The 20,678-nt window shown below is 44.0% G+C and overlaps 1 protein-coding gene across 1 annotated transcript; it reads left to right on the top strand.

Moving 5' to 3' along the window:
- Nucleotides 1-7,812: 7,812 nt before the first annotated feature.
- Nucleotides 7,813-20,023, top strand: slc29a4a (solute carrier family 29 member 4a; the record flags this gene model as incomplete). The annotated part of the gene is made up of 10 exons (XM_084570238.1): nucleotides 7,813-8,050; nucleotides 10,310-10,441; nucleotides 11,015-11,128; nucleotides 12,755-12,883; nucleotides 13,895-13,969; nucleotides 14,059-14,327; nucleotides 17,707-17,827; nucleotides 17,933-18,120; nucleotides 18,223-18,463; nucleotides 19,887-20,023. The coding sequence occupies 10 exons, from the start codon at nucleotides 7,813-7,815 to the stop codon at nucleotides 20,021-20,023; spliced, it is 1,644 nt and encodes a 547-aa protein (XP_084426364.1).
- Nucleotides 20,024-20,678: the final 655 nt, after the last annotated feature.

The raw sequence follows: 20,678 nt of genomic DNA on the forward strand, positions 1-20,678 counted from the left end.
GCCCAACCACTAATGAGTCTATACGTCATTCTGTCCTAAACACTAATGACTCCTTCAGATGTCAGACGCTAACTCTCAGTCCTTTACTTTGTCTTTTTGTCGTTTGCTGCTGAGGGGGTAGCGTTCACTGGATTATTTACTAAAAAGAGCTGCAGGCCGAACATCATTCTGCTGACAATAAAACCAACAAACCCTCAGATTAGAAGAACAATGAGATTACAGTACGCACACGAACATGAACACAAGCAGAACTGTGCAACAGAAATGGTCAGGGGGTCTGGTTGTTACATAGCAACCTTTAATAAACATCAGCGGTAAGATGGAGGCGACGATAATGAGACGCAGAGAGAGAGAGGGAGAGAGGGGGGAGTAACTGGATGCTGGTTCTTCGAGTGTCGCTTCGCCCAGGGCTGAGTTTTAGAGTGTGTTTACAAAGCTCCCACACATGCACACAAGACTAAAAACAGCTTTCTACACGAGTGTGTTTGTACGTTTGCTCCAGGATCACAGACGCTGAGCCGCACGCCTGCGTCGTCGTTGTAATTCCAGCCAAACATAACAATGGATGTGGATTTACAGCCAGTGATCTCCAGGAGCTGGAGGCGCTCTGCAGCTTTCACGGCTTTTTAAAAAGAGAGTGTGTGTTTGAACGTGTTTATCATGTCGATGTCCACAGAGAGACGAGAAGAAAACGAGAAGAAAAAAGAGGAGTGGGTTTATGTACTGTATCGTACTCCGATCAGGCGTAACATTATGACCACCTTCCTAATATTGTGTAGGTCTCCTTTGTGGTGACTCATCAGAGAATGGACATGGGCCTTCTGAGGGTGTCCTGCGGTCTTTGAGAGGAGGGGCCTCTGTGGATCATCCCACAGATACTTGATCAGTTTGGGATCTAGTGAATTTGCAGGCCAGGTCAACACTTTGTGCTGTTTTTTAGTTGTTCCTAAAGCGTTTTTGTGGCTGCATCCTGCTGGGGATGGCTGCTGCCATTAAGGAGTGTCATTGTTATGGGAAGGGGGGTACCTGTTCTGGTCTAGGTGGGTGCTACATGCCAGAAAAATACATTAAATCCAACATAACATAATTGTGGCAGCAGTGCCGGGACGGTGTCGAAACCCGTGTGACACTGATCGTTAAAGCGACTGTTAAATGCAGCATCTTGTTTCTGAACTGTCTCTAGTTGGACCCTATTCCTGGTCCCTAGGCTAGGCTAGGCTAGGCTAAGCTGAGCTAGCTGTTTCCTGAGTAAATCTTCTATAATCAGGTCACAGAATGAGACGTCTGAAAGAATCGACCTCTCTGTGAAGTCCACGATGCTGTGCTCCATGAAAACCTCTTTTTTCTTTCTCTTCTCTGTTTTGACTCAACAGTCTCTTCCTCTGTGTACCTGTTCACGCTCTGCTTTCATTCCCCTCCAGATCAAGTCGGTTGCATTGAATACCAATAGAAATATTCTGCAGTTTGCTCTTGCACGAACTAACCTTTACCTTTTTCCTCTACCTCCTCTCTTTTCCTCTGATGCTGCGGCTACTTTTCCTTTCTCTGTAATATTTATCCCTGCTCGTGTGAACTCCCCCCTCCTCTCCCCATCTGTCTCCATCCCTCAATCCCTCTGGTTCAAATTTACACCTGTCTCTTTTCATCCAGTTTCTTCTTCCACTGCCTGGCCTCCTCCTTCACTTCCCTCCCATTTCTTCCTCTCTTCCCTGTCTCTCCTCTAGCTGAAGGACAGCATTAAGGACCCCGTCTTTCCTCTAATTTTCTTGTCATCGTTTCTTTAATTTCTTTATCTCTTCCTCCAGAGGTGAGCGGAGGTGGCTGCACTATCAGTATGCAGAGTCATGCCGCTGTGGCTCCCCCGTTCATTGATTGAACCAGTGGCTAAATTTAGACACTGTTCAGGCTCAGCATCTTTTCCAGGGTGGAAGGAGGGATGGATGGAGGGATAGACCCACAGCTGTAAGCTAGTTTGGCAAAGACTAGCAGCATAAATACAGGATGCACATTGTAAATCAGTGCACACACGCACACTGCTGTCGGTACAGAGCTGCAGAGTGAAGGAGGAATAACGCACTCTGACCTTTTTACACATTCATAACAGACAGCTGCTCAGCAAAATATTTATAGGACACACTCTGACAAATTCACAGGAAGGTATTCTTTCCTGGACGGACCGCTGGAGGCTTTAAAACAACACGACAAATCATCACTATTCCACATAAATCCACAGTGTTCCCACGGACGCACAACAGAGGAAGAACGCATGAAGACAAATGTAGAGACAGATTTAACCCAGACCGACAGACAGACAGGTAAAAGTGAGAGGCAGACGTGTAAGCTAACAAACATCCAGTGAAAGAGACAAACAGGCAGACGAGCAGAGAACAACGCCCTCGTGATCCAGAGGATTTCACACAGATTAAATTCATGACTGCAGCCCAAACGATTACTGTGCCACAGGATGCGTTCGTCCGTCTCAGAGGAGAACGGAAGAAAAGCATTTTAAATAATAAAAGTGACATTTTTATTGTGGCTTCATGAAGCTGAAAGAAACTAAAGTGGTGGTGTTGTAAACCTTTGACAGTCATGTAAACTCTTGTTCTGCTGGTTTCTCTCTGGTTGGAATAAATCCACTCTCTCTGAGCATGTTTGCTCCACGGGAGGTAAACACAGAAACATGGAGGAAGAAAAACAACCAGTTAATGAAGCAAGTGTTTGAAAAGATGAACCAAGCTGGAATCCATGTGGATCGCAGTGTTGGAGACGCGGAGACATCTGTGGAGCTGCATGTTTCTAATCTGTGGAGCTACATGTTTCTAATCTGTAGAGCAGCATGTTTCTAATCTGTGGAGTCGCATGTTTCTGATCTGTAAAATTGCCTGTTTCTGATCTGTGGAACTGCATGCTTCTAATCTGTAGAGATGCATGTTTCTAATCTTTACAGCTGCATGTTTCTAATCTGTGGAGCTGCATGTTTCTAATCTGTAGAGATGCATGTTTCTAATCTGTAGAGCAGCATGTTTCTAATCTGTAGAGATGCATGTTTCTAATCTGTGGAGCTACATGTTTCTAATCTGTGGAGTCGCATGTTTCTGATCTGTAAAATTGCCTGTTTCTGATCTGTGGAACTGCATGCTTCTAATCTGTAGAGATGCATGTTTCTAATCTGTACAGCTGCATGTTTCTAATCTGTAGAGATGCATGTTTCTAATCTGTGGAACTGCATGTTTCTAATCTGTAGAGATGCGTGTTTCTAATCTGTGGAACTGCATGTTTCTAATCTATGGAGATGCATGTTTCTAATCTGTAGAGATGCATGTTTCTAATCTGTAGAGATGCTTGTTTCTAATCTATAGAGATGCATGTTTCTAAACTGTAAATAAAATCTAATTAAATTATATTGGTAGGTTTTTTTTTTCACAAAACCCTAGTTATGCAAAAACAACTATCTACTTTTCTGACTATCTGATTTTCTAGTTGTTTTCTTTTTCGTTTTTTGGCTTCACATCATTTTCTTTTTCATTATTTGAACAACATGTACCAGGTTGTCACCAGGAACAGAAACCCAGAGCATAAAGAGGGGAACGCTCTCTGCAAAATAATCCCCTCGAGATCAGTGGGTATTTATTGGTAAACGCGCTGATCGCTAAAAAAGAACAAAGTCAGTGTTCTGATGCACGCTGTGTGGTTTTATTTGATCTCTGATATGATCTGTGATGTGGAGCCAAAGCTTAAGTACTCTGAATTTTCATCATCCTGCTCCAGTTGTGGGTCTGCACCGACAGCGAAACCATTTAGCTAATTCCAGGCTGGCTCGACTCCTCTGTGGCAACAGGGTGCAACAATATGAGCGGGTCCCTGCCAGTAATAAAGCATCAGCATATTGAACTGAGGAGATAAAACTGTCACTCACACGGAGGCTCCTGTACCAGCACTGTGTCTTTGTCCTGCTATATCACCGTATACTACAGTTACACTTCTCATATACAACTAAAAAAGGAGAATCATGTCCCTGCAGCTCCTCCTCCATTTATGTGTTAAATAAACTATAAGCTTTAATTTACATCACATTATTCTTTTATTTTAACTGTGGCATTGTGGAACTGAGCTGTTCAGTGAATGTATGGTGCTTTTTGTCCTTTTCCTCTAAAGAAATTTACATTTTGAACCCTGCAGACGTTTGTATGATATGCAGTTTATACCATTAATAATTTAAACCCATGTGGAAACGGTGAGAATAAGTAGTTAACCATGAATTTCAAACACAGCGCGTTTGAAAGGACTGATTGCAATAGATGAACAGCCAGAGGCAACACTCACAGAACCCACCCTCCCACCCCCCACTCCATCCTCCTCCACCTCCTCCCACCTCCCTTCTCCTCATCCATCCATCCGCGCTTCCCTTTTCTTTGCTGCTGCTGCTGCTGCTGGATGCTGGATGGTGCGTTAGGAGCGCATGCAGGACGCCACCGGGGGCTTCCCTCCCTTTCTGTCTGATGGAGACGGGCTGACGACGCGCCAAGTCCGGCCGGCACCTCTAGGATCCTACGGGAAGGGCTCCTCGCTCCTGCTGCTGTTGTAGAAAGCCGGAGGTGCAAGACACCGGAGAGAGAGAGAGAGAGAGAGGGGGAGACACGGTGAGGTAAACGAGGGGGGGCTTTAATAACCTGTTGTTTGTCTGTTGTTGTTTTTCATTTAAAGGATAAAACGCGGTGGGAAAGAAACACAAATGTGACTCATGAACCTTGTATATGATTCATTTGATCACCCATGTGTCATCCAGTCATCCAGCGTCATGGCTTTGCTTTTAATTTAAACCTTTAATTAATGGAAGGTTTAAATAAAAAGGTTTACGCATAAGGATAAAGCATTTTTTTTACGCATTTTCAAACCAAAAGCTTTTTCTTTCCAGGCATGCACACATCTATCTAGTATTTTTCTCATGTAAGTCGACAATAGAAACTGCAGCGTGATGTCTGACTGCAATTCAATTACGGTCTCTGGCTGGAGCCTTTTAATTTAAACCAGGGGAAGGCTGCTGAGAGCGCCGCCTCAAGTCTGGACGCGGAAACTCCGCAGAGCTGCACGGCTCAGAGACGGAGGAGGACCGGGATCATGATCAGGATTTATTTTATTGTATTCGGAAAACATTTTCTTTGACCGGATGAGCTTCCTCTGCTTTTATTCAAACACCTGTTCCTCTGCAGGATATTACACAGAGCTTGCATCATCGGATCCAGACCAGGTTTTAAAATAGATTTTTTTTATAAAAAGAACAAAATACAACAAAGCAGTCGTGTTCACATCTCCCATTCGTCTCGTGTTGAAGTGAAATCTATCTTTCAGGGCATCAGAGGTGAGCGGTTACGGCTGAATCCACGCAGGTGCGCACAACTGATGCGCTTTGGTGCTTTTCCTTTTTTCTGGTGCGTGTGTTTGCACAGAGAATAATGTCAATACTCATTTATATTGATCCAGCTTGTAACAATAACGTTTAGCTCCACAGCTCCCCGGTGAGTAGTGGTGGTGGTGGTGGGTGAGAACATACTGCCTGGCCTTGCTTCAGTCTGGAAAGGAGGATTTATTTCTATTTTTACATCATTTATATCACTTTACATCAAACAGATTTGGTTTAGGAGCCTTGATCAGACAAAAAGCTGAGATGAGGAATAAAAATAATCTATTCTGACTAGTGAGGTTTAATTTTGCAATGCTTTTAACGTTAAATAATGATAAATAAGTGTCTGACTCTTATCAGAATATGAGTCTGATAACATGAGGATTTCATTATGGGGCTGATGCAGAGAAAATAAAAATACCTTTACATCGGGGCGACAAACTCGTTTTAGTTCGGGGGCCACATAGGGCCCATTTTGATCTCAAGCGGGGCCGGACCAGTAACATAACAGCATAATAACCTACAAGAATCGACAACTCCGGACTTTTTCAATTTGTTTTAGTGCAAAGAAGAACAAGTAACTCAGGATAATGTTTACACTTAATCAAGTAATAAATGCAATTGTTGTCTGCTGTTTAGTCCTGGGTATCAGTGTTGTGTTCTGTGTCCACATCTCTTTCTAAAACAGTGGACAAATCAGGAATAGCAGCTATTTTCATTGAAAAATGCTACGGGCCAGATTAGAGCCTGTGGCGGGCCGCTTATGGCCCCGCCCACATGATCTGATTGGTCCGGCAGATCTTTGCTGGAGTATGATCAGCTCCCAACGGAGAGACTCCCAGATCAAGGGCGAATATGAATGTCAAGTAGGCGAACTTCTGATTTTCATACTCACTAGTTCAGACTGGACAAGTTCGATCCTGAAGTACGGACACAGGACGGTCAGCGTACTTGAAATGCATTCTGGGATACGTGGCTGTACCATGTCCTCCATAAAGAGGGCAATAACACATTGTGGTATTTGGATTGTACTTGGTCAGACTTTGAATTTAAACAGTTTAGCTGGACAGTGACTCATGAGTTTTTCACAAACGTCACTACTACAAAACATATTTGTTGGTGGCGAAGTTCATCCGGGAATTCTTCCAACCTCCACCTGGAAGCTTAAACCGGCGTCAAATTGAGCACTAGCGTTGATAAATCTAAATGTAAATGCTGCATTTACTGAACATGTTTACATGAAATCTCCCAGATAGCTAATAAAGCAATAGCAGCTAAGAAATTTTACCGAATCAGTTTGACTGACAAACGTTCTAAAACAATTATTTTATTGACTAATTAAATGGAGATAGAGATGAGGCTTTATATGCAACGAGGTTAAAGGGGAACCACTGTTTTTTACAACCTGTACCTTATTTCTGGCATAAAATACGATCGTTTACTCACCCATATAACTTTGGTGTCATTTGGAGTCGTTCGAACGATATTTAGATCAGCGCATATCCATATAGTGGGAGTGAATGGGGCACCGAAACACAGTCTCTAAATAACACATTATCTGCCGCGAAACTTGTTCATTTCACCAATATTTTGTTATGATACGCTAGTGCTATTCCCCGTTGAGTCCGGAGTTACCTGTTATCTATTCGCGTTTCGGTGCCCTAATCACTCCCACTATATGGATATACACGGATCTAAAAATCTGACGAACGACTCCAAAGTTAGAGTAAACGATTGTATTTTATATAAAAGAAATAAGGTCCAGGTTGTAAAAATCAGTAGTTCCCCTTTAAGAGTTTCAACACAGATGATGACACGTACAATCAAAAATAATTTTAAAGAAAATGTGAATAAAATAGTTTAAGATAAGTAAAATACTGAAAGACTAAAGGCTAATCAGTCCTTTGGTTAATTGAGAGTTAAACGGTAAACTGTTTTTGTGATTTAGAGCCAAAAAACAAGACAGACAAGCTGTTAGTGTTCCATCTGAGAAGCTAAAACGATTAACGTGATTGATAAATGACTCCGACTGGTCATAAATAATTAGATTTGCAGCTGATGTATTCTCTGTGGGTTGACTTGTTGATTTCCTCTTTCATTTCATTCTCTCCATACTGTAGCATGTGTCTCTCTTATTTAATATTCCTCTCACATATCAACACAAACAAACGATTCCTCCGGATGTCTAACCTTGACTGATTTCACTGACGCACTGACGGATTGTTTTTTATCCTGTCTCTCTACAGATCCTCCATCATCTGAAGGTCTCCTCCATCTCTTCCAGGCCGCGTCGCTGGGATTGTGTTTAACATGCTCGCTGCCAGGAGTGCGAGGCTTGTCTAGTCCAGAGGAGAAGAGTCTAGCGTGCGTTTGTTTTTTTGTTTTTCCTTTTTTGCGTTGGTGGTGTTGAGATGGGTTCAGTGGGCGCCGAGCGTCGCAGGCCCACGCCAGCCCAGACGCCCGAGGAGAGGGACGTGTGGAGGGACGGAGGGAGAGCTGGATGGAGGGATCCCGCAGGGAGGGAGGCCTGGAGGGAGGCGAGGGAGAGCGGCGTGGTGCAGAGCTACAGCTTCGACTCGTACCAGCTGGAGGAGGAGGAAATCGGTAAAGACGCCCCGGAGCGAGGAGTGCTGGCTCTGTCTGAGCCTGGTGAGAGAGTTTCTTCTTTTCCTTTTTAATCCTTGTGAACTATTTATAAGAAGAGAAGAGGAACGAGGAAGGGAAGCGATAGAGGAATCAAAGGGAATTTAAAAAAGGAAGCACCAGGAAAAACTGATAAGATACAGGGACAGAAAAGTGTGTGTCACTGTTTAACTAGTTCCCTGTAAGTTTAGAATAAAATCTGTTAAATAGATCCTTTTTACAGCATGCCTAAAGGTGAACTGCGTTTTAAGACCAAGACAAACCACACTGATGTTAAAGACCTACCTGCAACACCTCTTGTGACTGGACCAGATAAATTACTACTACACAGCCAATGACTAGATGGTACATATGCTGTGTCCACACTTCCTCCCACCGGTCAAACTGATGCTAGTATCACACAGATACGGGCGCCGCCATGTTGCAAATTGGGATTCAGAGTCTGAGCTGTACTGTCTGAGAGTGGAGCCACGGTATCGATGACCCGCCCACACTTCCACTAGACTCACTGGTGTTTGGTTAATACTTCGCTCCGCTCTGCCTCCACCAGTTACAAAGACTTGTTGGATTATACACTAAACATTTATTTAGTCTGTTCTGCTTTTGATGCTTCCGGTCTTAGTTAACAGGAACAGGAAGAGTTACTATTAGCCGGGACACTAGGAAGCTAGAATGAGTTACGTTTATCTAGGAAAATCTTCTATTAGATGAGATTCTAGGAAGCTAAGAAGAGATAAGACTAGCTAAAAAGGGCTACTATTAGCTGGGATGCTAGGAAGAGCTAAGACTAGCTTGGAAGAGCTACTATTAGCTGGGATGCTAGGAAGCTATGGTGTGCTACTAGTACCTAGGTGGCTAGGAAGAGCTAAGACTAGCTAGGAAGTAGTACAATTAGCCGGGACACTAGGAAACTAGAATGAGATAAGATTATCTAGGAAGAGCTACTCTTAGCTAGGATACTAGGAAGCTAAGGAGAGCTAAGACTAGCTAAAAAGGGCTACTATTAGCTGGGAGACTAGGAAGCAAGAGCTAGGACTTGCTAAGAAGAGCTACAATTAGCTGGGATGCTTGGAAGAGCTAAAACTATCTAGAAAGCTACTTTTAGCTGGGACGTTAGGAAGCTAAGAAGAGCCAAGACTAGCTAAAAAGGGCTACTATTAGCTGGGATGCTAGGATGCTAGCATTCTAGGAAGAGCTAAGACTAGCTAGCTAGGAGGACAGTCAACTAAAAAGACACCAAAAGAGGTTAATTTAGCTCCAACTGTACAGGAAACACCACAAAACGTTGGGCCACAGACGCTCACAGACAGCCCGACTATGGGCTATATGGCTGATCGTCAGCTTGTTTTGTTCACATCTTGTACTGTTATATCAGTATCAAGTCTTAAATCATGTTTCCACCACTACACTCGTCCAAGGAAACTGAATAATAAAGAACAATTGAGACGTCTGTTCTGCTTGTGGGAAAAAGGCTGAAGCGAATGAGTGTCAAGATTAGTGATGACCGCGGAGGCGGGAGAGAGAAAACAGGAAACGCATGTAAAGAGAATGAGGCCGGATCGTAGTGTTGCCTGGTTACAAAGGCTGCACAAAGGCCCAAGATAATCAAATCTGTAGTGACCCACAATGCACTGCTCCCAACCCTCTTTATCTTACTTATCTTCTGCTGCTGTCCTGCCGTCACATCTTCCCTTTAGCCGTCAGCCTTCATACCTCAGCCAACAAAACAGACAGAGGATGCAATTTCCACCGAGACCGCCTTTTTCCTGAAAGAAAATAAATGGAAAGTAAGTTTCAAAGATTGAATTGATCCAAGTCTGTGGTTCTACTAAGGGACGGTATGAAAAATAGGAAATTTATTGGAAAATATTCTAGTGATAAAGCAGAAACATAAAAAAGTAAGACGTCTGCTGTAAAATCTAAATGGAGCAGTTAATAGCAGGCTTACAGGATTAGGAACGGATTATGAACTGTTACATGAAGAACCTGCATATCACACTTTTTTTTTTTTTTACCGCCGAAACTGAATCACCAAAAAAATAAATAAATAAAAATCCTACTCTGACGCCAAGTCCATGATCAGCAATTCTTCTGATCAATGTTTCACGGAGCTAAGTCGTGCACTGCGTCAGAGGCTGCTGCAGCTTCCCTCACCCTGATTAGTCTTACTCAATATCCTAGATCCCCCTCCAGATGTTTTAAAAACAGTCACACCCCCGCTGCTTGTTTGTGATTAATTCCTCTAACCCTTGACTCCCCTCTCAGACTTCGAGGAGCCGATCCCTGACGACCGTTACCATGGCATCTACTTTGCGATGCTGCTGGCTGGAGTGGGTTTCCTGCTCCCCTACAACAGCTTCATCACTGATGTCGACTACCTGCACCACAAGTTTAAAGGTATAAAGCTGCACGGATATAAACCCACGCACTGCACCTACGCCGATCAGCCACAACATTATGACCACTGACAAGAGACGTGAATAACGTTGAGCATCTTGTGACAACTCGACGTTCTGCTGGGAAACGTTTGGACCTGGCATTCATTGGTGTGGATGTTACTTAGACATGTAGCACCCACCTAGACCAGACCAGGCACCCCCACCCCATAGCAATGACACTCCTTGATGGCAGCAGCCATCCCCAGCAGGATGCAACAGTTTAGGAACAACTCAGAAAAAACATGGAGAACATCACAAGGTGTTGACCTGGCCTCTCCTAAATTCACTAGATCCCAAACTGATCAAGTATCTGTGGGATGATCCACAGAGGATCCTCCCCTCAAAGGCCCCCCAACTAACAACATTCCTGCTGCCAGACACCACAGGACACCCTCAGAAGGCCCATGTCCATTCTCTGATGAGTCACCCCAAGAGAGACCTACACAATATTAGGAATGTGGTCATAATGTTATGCCTGATCACTGTATATAACACACTCGTAGTAGCCTTGGTTCTGGTTTGTGTGTTTCAGGGACGTCCATAGTGTTCGACATGAGTCTGACGTACATCTTGGTGGCTCTGCTGGCCGTCATCCTCAACAACGTGTTGGTGGAGAGACTCAGCATGCACACCAGGATCACTGTGGGTAAGTCAGAGACCTTTCTATGCACAGTCAAAGTTAGGTTGTGGGAAGATGTCATAAAGAGAATATGTTCTCCTTTGGTTTTTAATCCATGAAATGTTTTAAACTAACTTTACTGTGAATTTACTTGTGCTTTCAGAGTTCAAAACATTCTTGAATAATAAATAAACGTCTGTAGGAACGAAACAGGTTCACACAGTTCTGATTAGCAAAGCAGCTCCAGGTAAATCTCTCCATATCCTGCAGTGCAGTGTCTGTGGCAACATTCCCACTCTAGTGCACTGCTAACAATGCATTTAGCATCAACCATCAATGACTGTTTGTTCCAGAAGTGGTAGTAGTGGAGTAAGAGCACTGGGGATTATGGATTATGTTTATATGGGAAAAAGTTACCAATGTAACTTGGTTTCTAGGAGGCTAAGAGGAGCTACTGTTAGCTGGGAGGCTAGAAAGCTAAGAAGAGCTACTGTTAGCTGGAAGGCTAGGAAGCTAGGAAGAGCAACTGTTAGCTGGGAGGAAAGGAAGCTAAGAAGAGCTACTGTTAGCTGGGAGGCTAGGAAGCTAGGAAGAGCTACTGTTAGTTGGGAGGCTAGAAAGCTAAGAAGAGCAGCCGTTAGCTGGAAGGCTAGGAAGCTAGGAAGAGCAACCGTTAGCTGGCAGGAAAGGAAGCTAAGAAGAGCTACTGTTAGCTGGGAGGCTAGGAAGCTAGGAAGAGCTAGCGTTAGCTGGCAGGAAAGGAAGCTAAGAAGAGCTACTGTTAGCTGGGAGGCTAGGAAGCTAGGAAGAGCTACCGTTAGCTGGTAGGAAAGGAAGCTAAGAAGAGCTACTGTTAGCTGGGAGGCTAGGAAGTGCTACTGTTAGCTGGAGGCTAGGAAGCTAAGAAGAGCTACTAGGAAGAGCTACTGTTAGCTGGGAGGCTAGGAAGCTAAGAAGAGCTACTGTTAGCTGGGAGGCTAGGAAGAGCTACTGTTAGCTGGGAGGCAAGGAAGCTAAGAAGAGCTACTGTTAGCTTGGAGGCTATGAAGCTAAGAAGAGTTGCTGTTAGCTGGGAGGAAAGGAAGCTAAGAAAAGCTACTGTTAGCTTGGAGGCTAGGAAGCTAGGAAGAGCTACTGTTAGCTGGGAGGAAAGAAAGCCGGAGCTGAGCTGGGGAAGCTGGAGAGATTCAAATGTGATTAAAAGATATTTATTAAAAATATTTTAGTTTTTTAGCTCCTTCACATCTTCTCTGTGTGAACTACTCTCAAACTATGGAAAGTTTGAAGTTTAACATTAAATATTAAAACCAAACAAATATTTAAAAAAAAACAAAAAAAAACATCTTTGAGCAAAAAATGAAAAACATTTCTTTAAAAATGCATGTCTCTGTGGGATGTTTGATATTTCAACACATATACGGTGCAAGGTCTCACCACGGTAGATGGTGCAGCCTGAAATAACTCAGCCTTCATCCCTGAGGAGAAGTCTTCTGAAGTGTGTTGCCTGCTCCAGAGCTCGTCTCTGGAGTTAATAAACTCTGGATCGTAGCTCAGACGGGGGAAGCTGTCTCTGCATGTCGGCTCCTGTCAAATACGAGTCGTAGTCTAACCTGGATCAGTGATGCATGCACCTCTTCCTCTCTCTGTCTGCAGGTTACATCTTAGCTCTGGGTCCGCTGGTCTTTGTCAGCGTGTTTGACGTCTGGCTGGAAAAGTTCAGCACCAGGCAGGCGTACATCATCAACCTGGTGGCAGTGGGAGTGGTGGCCTTCGGCTGCACGGGTACTAATAATAATAATTTAGATGTAAAATAAAAAAGAAATTGATTTGATTTTCAATTTAAAAAAGTAAATTTACCGTTGGTCCTGAAACAGAAAGAACTAAACAGGAGCGCTGGAAACGTCAGATGTTACAGAGAATTACTTCCTGTTTCATTTTTTAGTTTTTGACTTGTTGCACATTTATTTTTATTTTTTTTTAAATCATGTTAGATACAAAAAAAAATGCTGCAGTCTAAAAAGAGAAAGTTAATATTAGACTTAATTTTCTTTCTACTAGTGTGATTTAAAGAAATAAAACAGCAACAAGATAAAAACAGCTGTATTCTCCTTCAGTGAACCAGGAAGTAGTCTTCATCATCTGGAGTTTCCAGGTCTCTCTGGTCCAGGAAGTAGTCTCCGTGGTGACCACTGGTCCAGGAAGTAGTCTCCGTGGTGACCACTGGTCCAGGAAGTAGTCTCCATGGTGACCACTGGTCCAGATCTCTGGTCCAGGAAGTAGTCTCCATGGTGACCACTGGTCCAGGAAGTAGTCTCCTGTGGTGACCACTGGTCCAGGAAGTAGTCTCCGTGGTGACCACTGGTCCAGGTCTCTCTGGTCCAGGAAGTAGTCTCCATGGTGACCACTGGTCCAGGTCTCTGGTCCAGGAAGTGGTCTCCATGGTGACCACTGGTCCAGGAAGTGGTCTCCGTGGTGACCACTGGTCCAGGAAGTAGTCTCCATGGTGCCCACTGGTCCAGGTCTCTCTGGTCCAGGAAGTGGTCTCCATGGTGACTGATCATAGCAACAAGCTTTCTGACAGTGGTCTGTTTAGGTAAAAATGCTACTAACGAGCTAAAGAGCAAAACATTTAAGCAGCTAAATGTTGAGATATTTCCCTAAAACACGTTAAATTAACAAACCGACCACAGGCTTCTCAAGTGACGCATAGAGGTTCAGGAAGTTGCGCCTCTAAATGAATTGATCTGAGCCTCCGGTTGATAACCACTTCCTCCTTCCTCCCTCCGTCCCCAGTGCAGCAGTCCAGTTTCTATGGTTACATGGGGATGCTGCCCAAGAGGTACACGCAGGGGGTGATGACTGGAGAGAGTAAGTACGCTCACAAAGACAAAAACCCTCCACATCCTTGTTGTTGCTGCTGAATCTCTCATCTTCCCTGTCCCGTGACACCGTCCCAGGTACAGCCGGGGTGATCATCTCCCTGTCGCGCATCTTCACCAAGCTGTTGATCACCGACGAGAAGAAGAACACGCTCATCTTCTTCCTGGTCTCCATCAGCATGGAGATGCTCTGCTTCCTGCTCCACCTGTTGGTGCGTCGCTCCCGCTTCGTGCGCTACTACACCAGCCACACCCAGGGCAAAGGTCCAGGCAAATGTCACGACCCGCGGGACAACGGGACGGGATACAGGGTCCACCACGACGTCACGTCAGAGGAAGTAAGATTTGTAAGTTTGTGGAATGTTTCACGACCACCTACGACTGTTAAAGACTTGTTGCAACAGGATGTTGTTCGTGGGGGCCTTTGAGGGGAGGGGCCTCTGTGGATCATCCCACAGATACTTAATCAGTTTGGGATCAAGTGAATTTGGAGGCCAGGTCAACACCTTGTGCTGTTCTTCATGTTTTTTAAATCAGTTAGTCAACAAAACACTTACTAAGATATATTCATCTGTGAAAAGAAGTAAGTACGACCTTGGCACCAGAATCTAATATTGGCTCTTTCAACAGAAATGATTTGAGCAGCTGGTGCAGGACGCAGGATTTGTTGGTTTGTTGAGGATCATTATTCTGCTTAAAGGTCCAGAGCTTTCAGACTCGTGGTCTCACATCATTCTCAAAGCACAGTTTGACGTGATAAATTCACAGCGTTGGTGAATGACTCTAAACCTCCCAGTGCAGCAAAGCAAGAACAAACCCTGATGCTTCCACCACCGTGCTTCCCAGCCGACGGGAGCTTCTTACTGATTCATTGGTCCCCAGCTCAGTGTTCGAAATATGTTTAATTACAAAGATCATATATGCACATGCAGATCAAATTTGCCAATCTCTTTAATCTCCATCTGATTGGAAATGCCTCACTTTGACACCAACCGTTGCAGAAGTTACCTGCAACCAGCCTTGAACAAACTGCTGATCGTTTGAAACTTACGCCACTTATAAATGATTTAGATGCTTTTTTTAAAGTGATATTCTGAGGTCCACTCTCAATGTTTTGTTCATTAAAACCTGTACGAATGTCGCAAAACAAGAAAACGACCGGCCTTTAAACTGCGGCGTCATGCAGCTTCACTTCCTTGATGATTTCTGAGTCAGCTATTTTTTTAAAAAAAGGCAGAATCATTCATTTAAGCCCGTTGCGCTGCTTTCCGGCGGTAGGAAGAGCAATTAGTTGCCAGGGTTGAGGTTTGCAAGAAGAATAAAAATGGAGAGTCATGTTCTTGAGAGACAAAAATGTTGGCGTAAGGAAAAGGGACAAAGAGGCGTCCTGCCGAGAGGAGGAAGAGTTTTCAGAACAGAAAAAAAAGAAGAGAGCACGATAGAAGAGGAGGTTAATCCACTTTGTAGTCGTGCATGAAGCGGCACTTTGCAGCCCGAAGCTGTGCAGCTAATTTCCTCATCGCTGTGTGTGTGTGTGTGTGTGTGTGTTTAAGTGTGTGTTGGGATGCCTTTCAAAGGAATATGCAGCACCTCAGGCTGTCATCTTTTAATGCATGCAGTGTTTCTGTTTGTGCACCATTACGTTACACATGAGACATGAGACGATGGCGACGGAAACCCCCTCGTGTTTTCAGTTTTAGATCCGCGTGTGTCGTATTTTTTATTTATTTATTTTTCCCTCTGCGTCTGGAGGCCGATTCTGGCAGCTCTTTGTTCCGGTTGCCGAGGGAAACGAATGCTCCATATATTATGAGATAATCAAGGATAGTGGTGCCTTCTGGCGAGCGGCCCCTCTAATCAACTAATGGATCTCTCTCTATGTGTGTGTGTGTGTGTGAATAAGTGTGTATTTGTAAAGATCAAATATAGCAGGGACGTGTCTATAAAATGTGTGTGTGTGTGTCTCAGTGGTTAATTTGCAGTCCAGTCTGACATCATTACGTCAACCTGCAGCCATCTCACAGCCGCTGCCATAATAAAAAAAGCTGATGTCATATTTCCGGGAAGCCCTAAGTGATGAAAAAAACCCCCAGAAAAAATAAAGGTCAAATCATTGAGAGTTCAATGAATATGTCGACAGTGTTCAGAATGAACCGTTAACGTCCTTGAGGAAGACTTGAAAATATAAAATTGATTCAAAACATCAGCTGATATTCACACGAGTCCTGAAAATAGACAAAGAGAACCCAATCGAAGAAAAGAAACAGAAATATTATAGTTATTGTTAGGGAGGAATTTGTGGTGATGCCAATGAAGAAGAAGAAGAAGAAGTACCAGAGTCCTGTATGTCTTATGCTGAAGCAGTTTATTTTGGCTCGTACGAGGAGAACAGAAGATTCGTCATCACAATGTAAGTGCATGAGTCCACCTCAGTTCTAAGGGTCAAACCGTAAAGCTCAGATTCATATACTAGAAAGGTGGGCCGAGGCAGCAAACGGGAGATGTGTTAACATCCAATTGGCTATAGTACATAAACATGAAGATAAGGATTCACACCAGCTAGGAAATACAAAGTGTCTTCCAGGGATGGAGGACGTTATCATCTAACTCTACAGCTGTGTCTGTAGACAGCCAGAGAGTGAGATTGAAGACGCCAAAGAGGGACCATGGCCTTGGCATGTTCCTCAAAGAGAAAATAGGGCAGATAACTGACCCCAACAATAATCTAACATTAACTACACAAACTATCCATAGGGAAGAGAAATTAACACTTATATGTACCAAAATTACATATCAGTGAGCTGCAAAAGTAAGTGCAACTCTAGGATTCTCCTCAGAAAGCTCCTTCGTCTGTTGTTATCACACACTTCCACAAACACGTGAAGATGTGAAGATCAGACTGAGACAAATCCCCCTGATTTATTTTTTAAACTAAACGAAGAACTGAACGAAACACTTCTGAACCGATGGGCTCTGGTTTGGCCTTGATATGAACTCTGAATCTGAAGAGAAACTGGGTCATGCAGCGACACAACGAGAACCAAGAACACAAGTGGTTCTTCAAGAGAACGGTTAAAGAAGAACAAGATGGATGTTTAGGAACGGCCAAGTCAAAGTCCTGACCTTAATCCAATAGAAATGTTGTGGAAGGACCTGAAGCAAGCAGTTGATGTGAGGAAACCCACCAACATCTCAGAACTGAAGTGGTTCTGTTCTGAGGAATGGGCTAAAATTCCTCCAAGCTGCTGTAGACGACAGATCAGCAGTTACCGGAAATGTTTAGTTACGGGTAACTGCTGTACAGGGAGGTCATAACAGATACTGAAAACAAGGAGTTCACTGACTTTACCAACTCACTGATACGAACAAATGATTAATGTTCCTGAATAAACACATGCACAAGGATAATATTCCTGTTCACTTAGAGTTAGATCGGCTTCTCTTTGTTGACTTTTATGCAGAAATGTAGAAAACTCTGAGCGGTACAAGTACCAACGCTGTGTCTTGTTTGGCAAGATATTCAAAATTAAAATTAATTTTCATGTTAAGACTACCTGCAGGACACAATGGACAGCAAATAAAGCCTCTGACGAACAAATGAGAGAGTTGTTTACCTCTGCATTTCCTCGGGACCTCCGTCAAGCCGTCTGGTTAGAGAGCCGCGTTCCTCCAGCTGAAGTTTTTTAAGAAATGAGCAACAAATAATGATTCTTCTGTGTCTTCCAGGGAAACGGCGGGACAACACTGCCCTCCACAGAAGAAGGCGCTGAGGACTTTGTTGGCGGCACCTATGTGCGATTCGACGCCCCAAAAGCCAAGATAAGGAAGAGCTGGCCCGGCGTCCGCGGTATAATCTTCAATACTCTAATTTCTGCTCAGTCTAATTTTTAAACACATCCGCTGGTGATTATTATTTTTAAAACATGTGTGTGTGTGTGTTTTCTCTGACCAGACATGATCTTGCATCGTTACGTGGTGTCCCGTGTGATCTGGGCCTACATGTTGTCCATAGCCGTGACCTACAGCATCACCCTGTGTCTGTTCCCTGGACTGGAGTCTGAGATTAAAAACCGCACCTTAGGGGAATGGCTGCCCATCCTCATCATGGCCACCTTCAACATGTCCGACTTTGTCGGCAAGGTGAGCTGCAAGTCCTTTAATTACACAACTTGTACGGGTCGTACCGTTTATATTTAACTTTGAGATCCACACCGTGCTGAGAGTCGCCCCCTGTCTCCTCAGATCCTGGCAGCGCTGCCATACGACTGGTCTGGAGGACGCCTGCTCTTCTTCTCCTGTCTGAGGGTGGTCTTCATCCCCCTGTTTGTCATGTGCGTTTACCCGTCCAGCTCGCCCACCCTGTCCCACCCCGCCTGGCCATGTCTCTTCTCCCTCCTCATGGGAGTCACCAACGGGTACTTTGGGTCGGTGCCGATGATCCAGGCCGCTGGCAAAGTGCCGCCCGAGCAGAGGGAGCTGGCAGGTGAGTGTTATTGAGCCTAATGGTCAAACAGCTGTAAAGTACGGAAGCCTGGAAGTGACGAAGGAAAAAACTCAGAGAAACTTTTGCAGGAGTTTTTTTCGAGATCTTGAGAAATATTTATGAGTTTGTGGAAACAAAGAAACTTTAGAGAGACCCCGGTAACTTTTGTTATATCTTGAGAAATGTTGTCAGCTGTCAAGAAAACTTTATCTTGTGAAACTTTTGCGACTCCCTGAGAAACTTTTTATAAGATCTCGAGAAACTTTTGTGAGACCTTTTGTGAGAAATTTTGTGGTGAGATACCAAGACAGTTTAGAGAAGTCCCGAGTGACTTTTGCAAATTCTGAGAAACTTTTTCCAAGATCTCAACAAACTTTTATGAGATCTTGTGATATTTCTTTTTTCATTTGTTGCACAATCCGAAGAAACTTTAGAGAAACCCTAGAAACCTTTGCAAGATCCCAGAATCTTCTTTTTGAAAATCAATTAGTGAAAGTCAACCGCTCCCATAGGTGTGTGTGTGTGTTCCATTGTTAACTATTCCATCGTGCATAATTGCTTGGACTTAAATTAATTAATTCATCTTCTGTAACCGCTTGTCCTATCGGGGGGATGGGAGCTGGAGCCTATCCCAGCTGGCATTGGGGTGAGAGGCGGGGTACACCCTGGACAGGTCTCCAGTCTATCTCAGGGCTAACACAGAGAGACAGACAACCATTCACACTCACACCCACGGCCAATTTAGAATCACCAATGAACCTAACCAGCATGTCTTTGGACGGTGGGAGGAAGCAGGAGTACCTGGAGAGAACCCACCTTCTTGCTGTGAGGCATCAGTGCTAACCACCACACTACCACTGTGCCGCCCCCAGACCTAAATTAATGAAAAATGTGTTGTTGTTTTTTGGTAAAATCTTCAATGAAAGCTCTTCCTTGGATTCTGCAAAATTTGGGGCTTTGTAGTAAAGTAACCAGTCAGTTCCTCAATAAGATGGAAAGGTAACTCTTCATTTATGCAGCACTGTTTTGGTCACGTCTGCAAAATCATCACATAAAATCAAAGGAGATAACGGTGCACACTCTAGATTAGAATAGAATAGAGTAGACTTTATTGCTGTGTGGGAAGGTACAAGGAAGTACAGGTACGTACATTAAAAAACAAGAAAAAAAATAATAATAATAATAAACACTCCTGTCTACACGCCAACACTGCAGCTAGAGTGTCTGAACATGTTCACATTGAGAAGAATTTTCCAAAAGGTCATTCTTCACCGCACATAAAATTTTATTTTAAAGAAATACCACCGGATGCTCAGACAAGGCCTCAGACTCCAACTCGTCTCTCAGGAGAATTATTTATTCAAAGACACCGTTCACTCTGGATAAGCTCTTTATTCTCACCACCGTGTCTGTCTCCCTCCAGGGAACACGATGACAGTCTCCTATATGACGGGCTTGATGGTCGGCTCTGCTGTAGCGTACGCGGCGTACAGCTTCACCGCTCCGACGACTGGAACACACTTCATCGCGCACGCCCCCGTCAACGCCACGGGGTACTGAGCGTGAATTAAAACACACACACATGTACAGGTACTTAACAAGCAGCTCAGGCCGGCGCCATCGTCACCTGCAGCGGCGCCAGCAGAGAAGGAAAAGACGTCAGTGAAGAACTCAGTGAAAAACATTTCTACAGTCAGTCGTTCTGCAGCCTGGCGGCACAGTGACCTTCAGACGTCTGCTGTGATGAACTCACCTGGAGGTGCAGAACAGGAGCTGTGCATCTGCCAGCAGGTCGACATTAGAGTATCACACGGTGAAATTACTGTCTGAATATGTGTGAACAGATTGTCTGACATTTGTACAGTGTAAAGTCAAGAGAGGTTTTACTGCAGTGAGCGAACGGATTGAAGTTTTAAAGGAGGACCTTGTGTCATAGATCAAATATATTACAATTCATTCATTCTCAGAAGTAGGGAGGTGATGTTTAGAGCGGGTTCTTAGGTGAGATATGATATGATATGATGGTATTCTTGGACAGCGTGTTTCATTATTAGATTTTATTTATATGATTTTATTTGGGGGATGTAACCAAAATCCTTTATCTGATTTAGATTTATCATTTATCTCTCACTATAAGTCACCTTTAGTATCTGGCCCAACAAATGACTCTTCCTGGAAATCAGTTTAATAACTTTGATGACTCATCCTGCACCTG

This window comes from Chelon labrosus (assembly GCF_963514085.1).
Source record: "Chelon labrosus genome assembly, chromosome: 21".
Classification (NCBI taxonomy): Eukaryota; Metazoa; Chordata; class Actinopteri; order Mugiliformes; family Mugilidae; genus Chelon; species Chelon labrosus.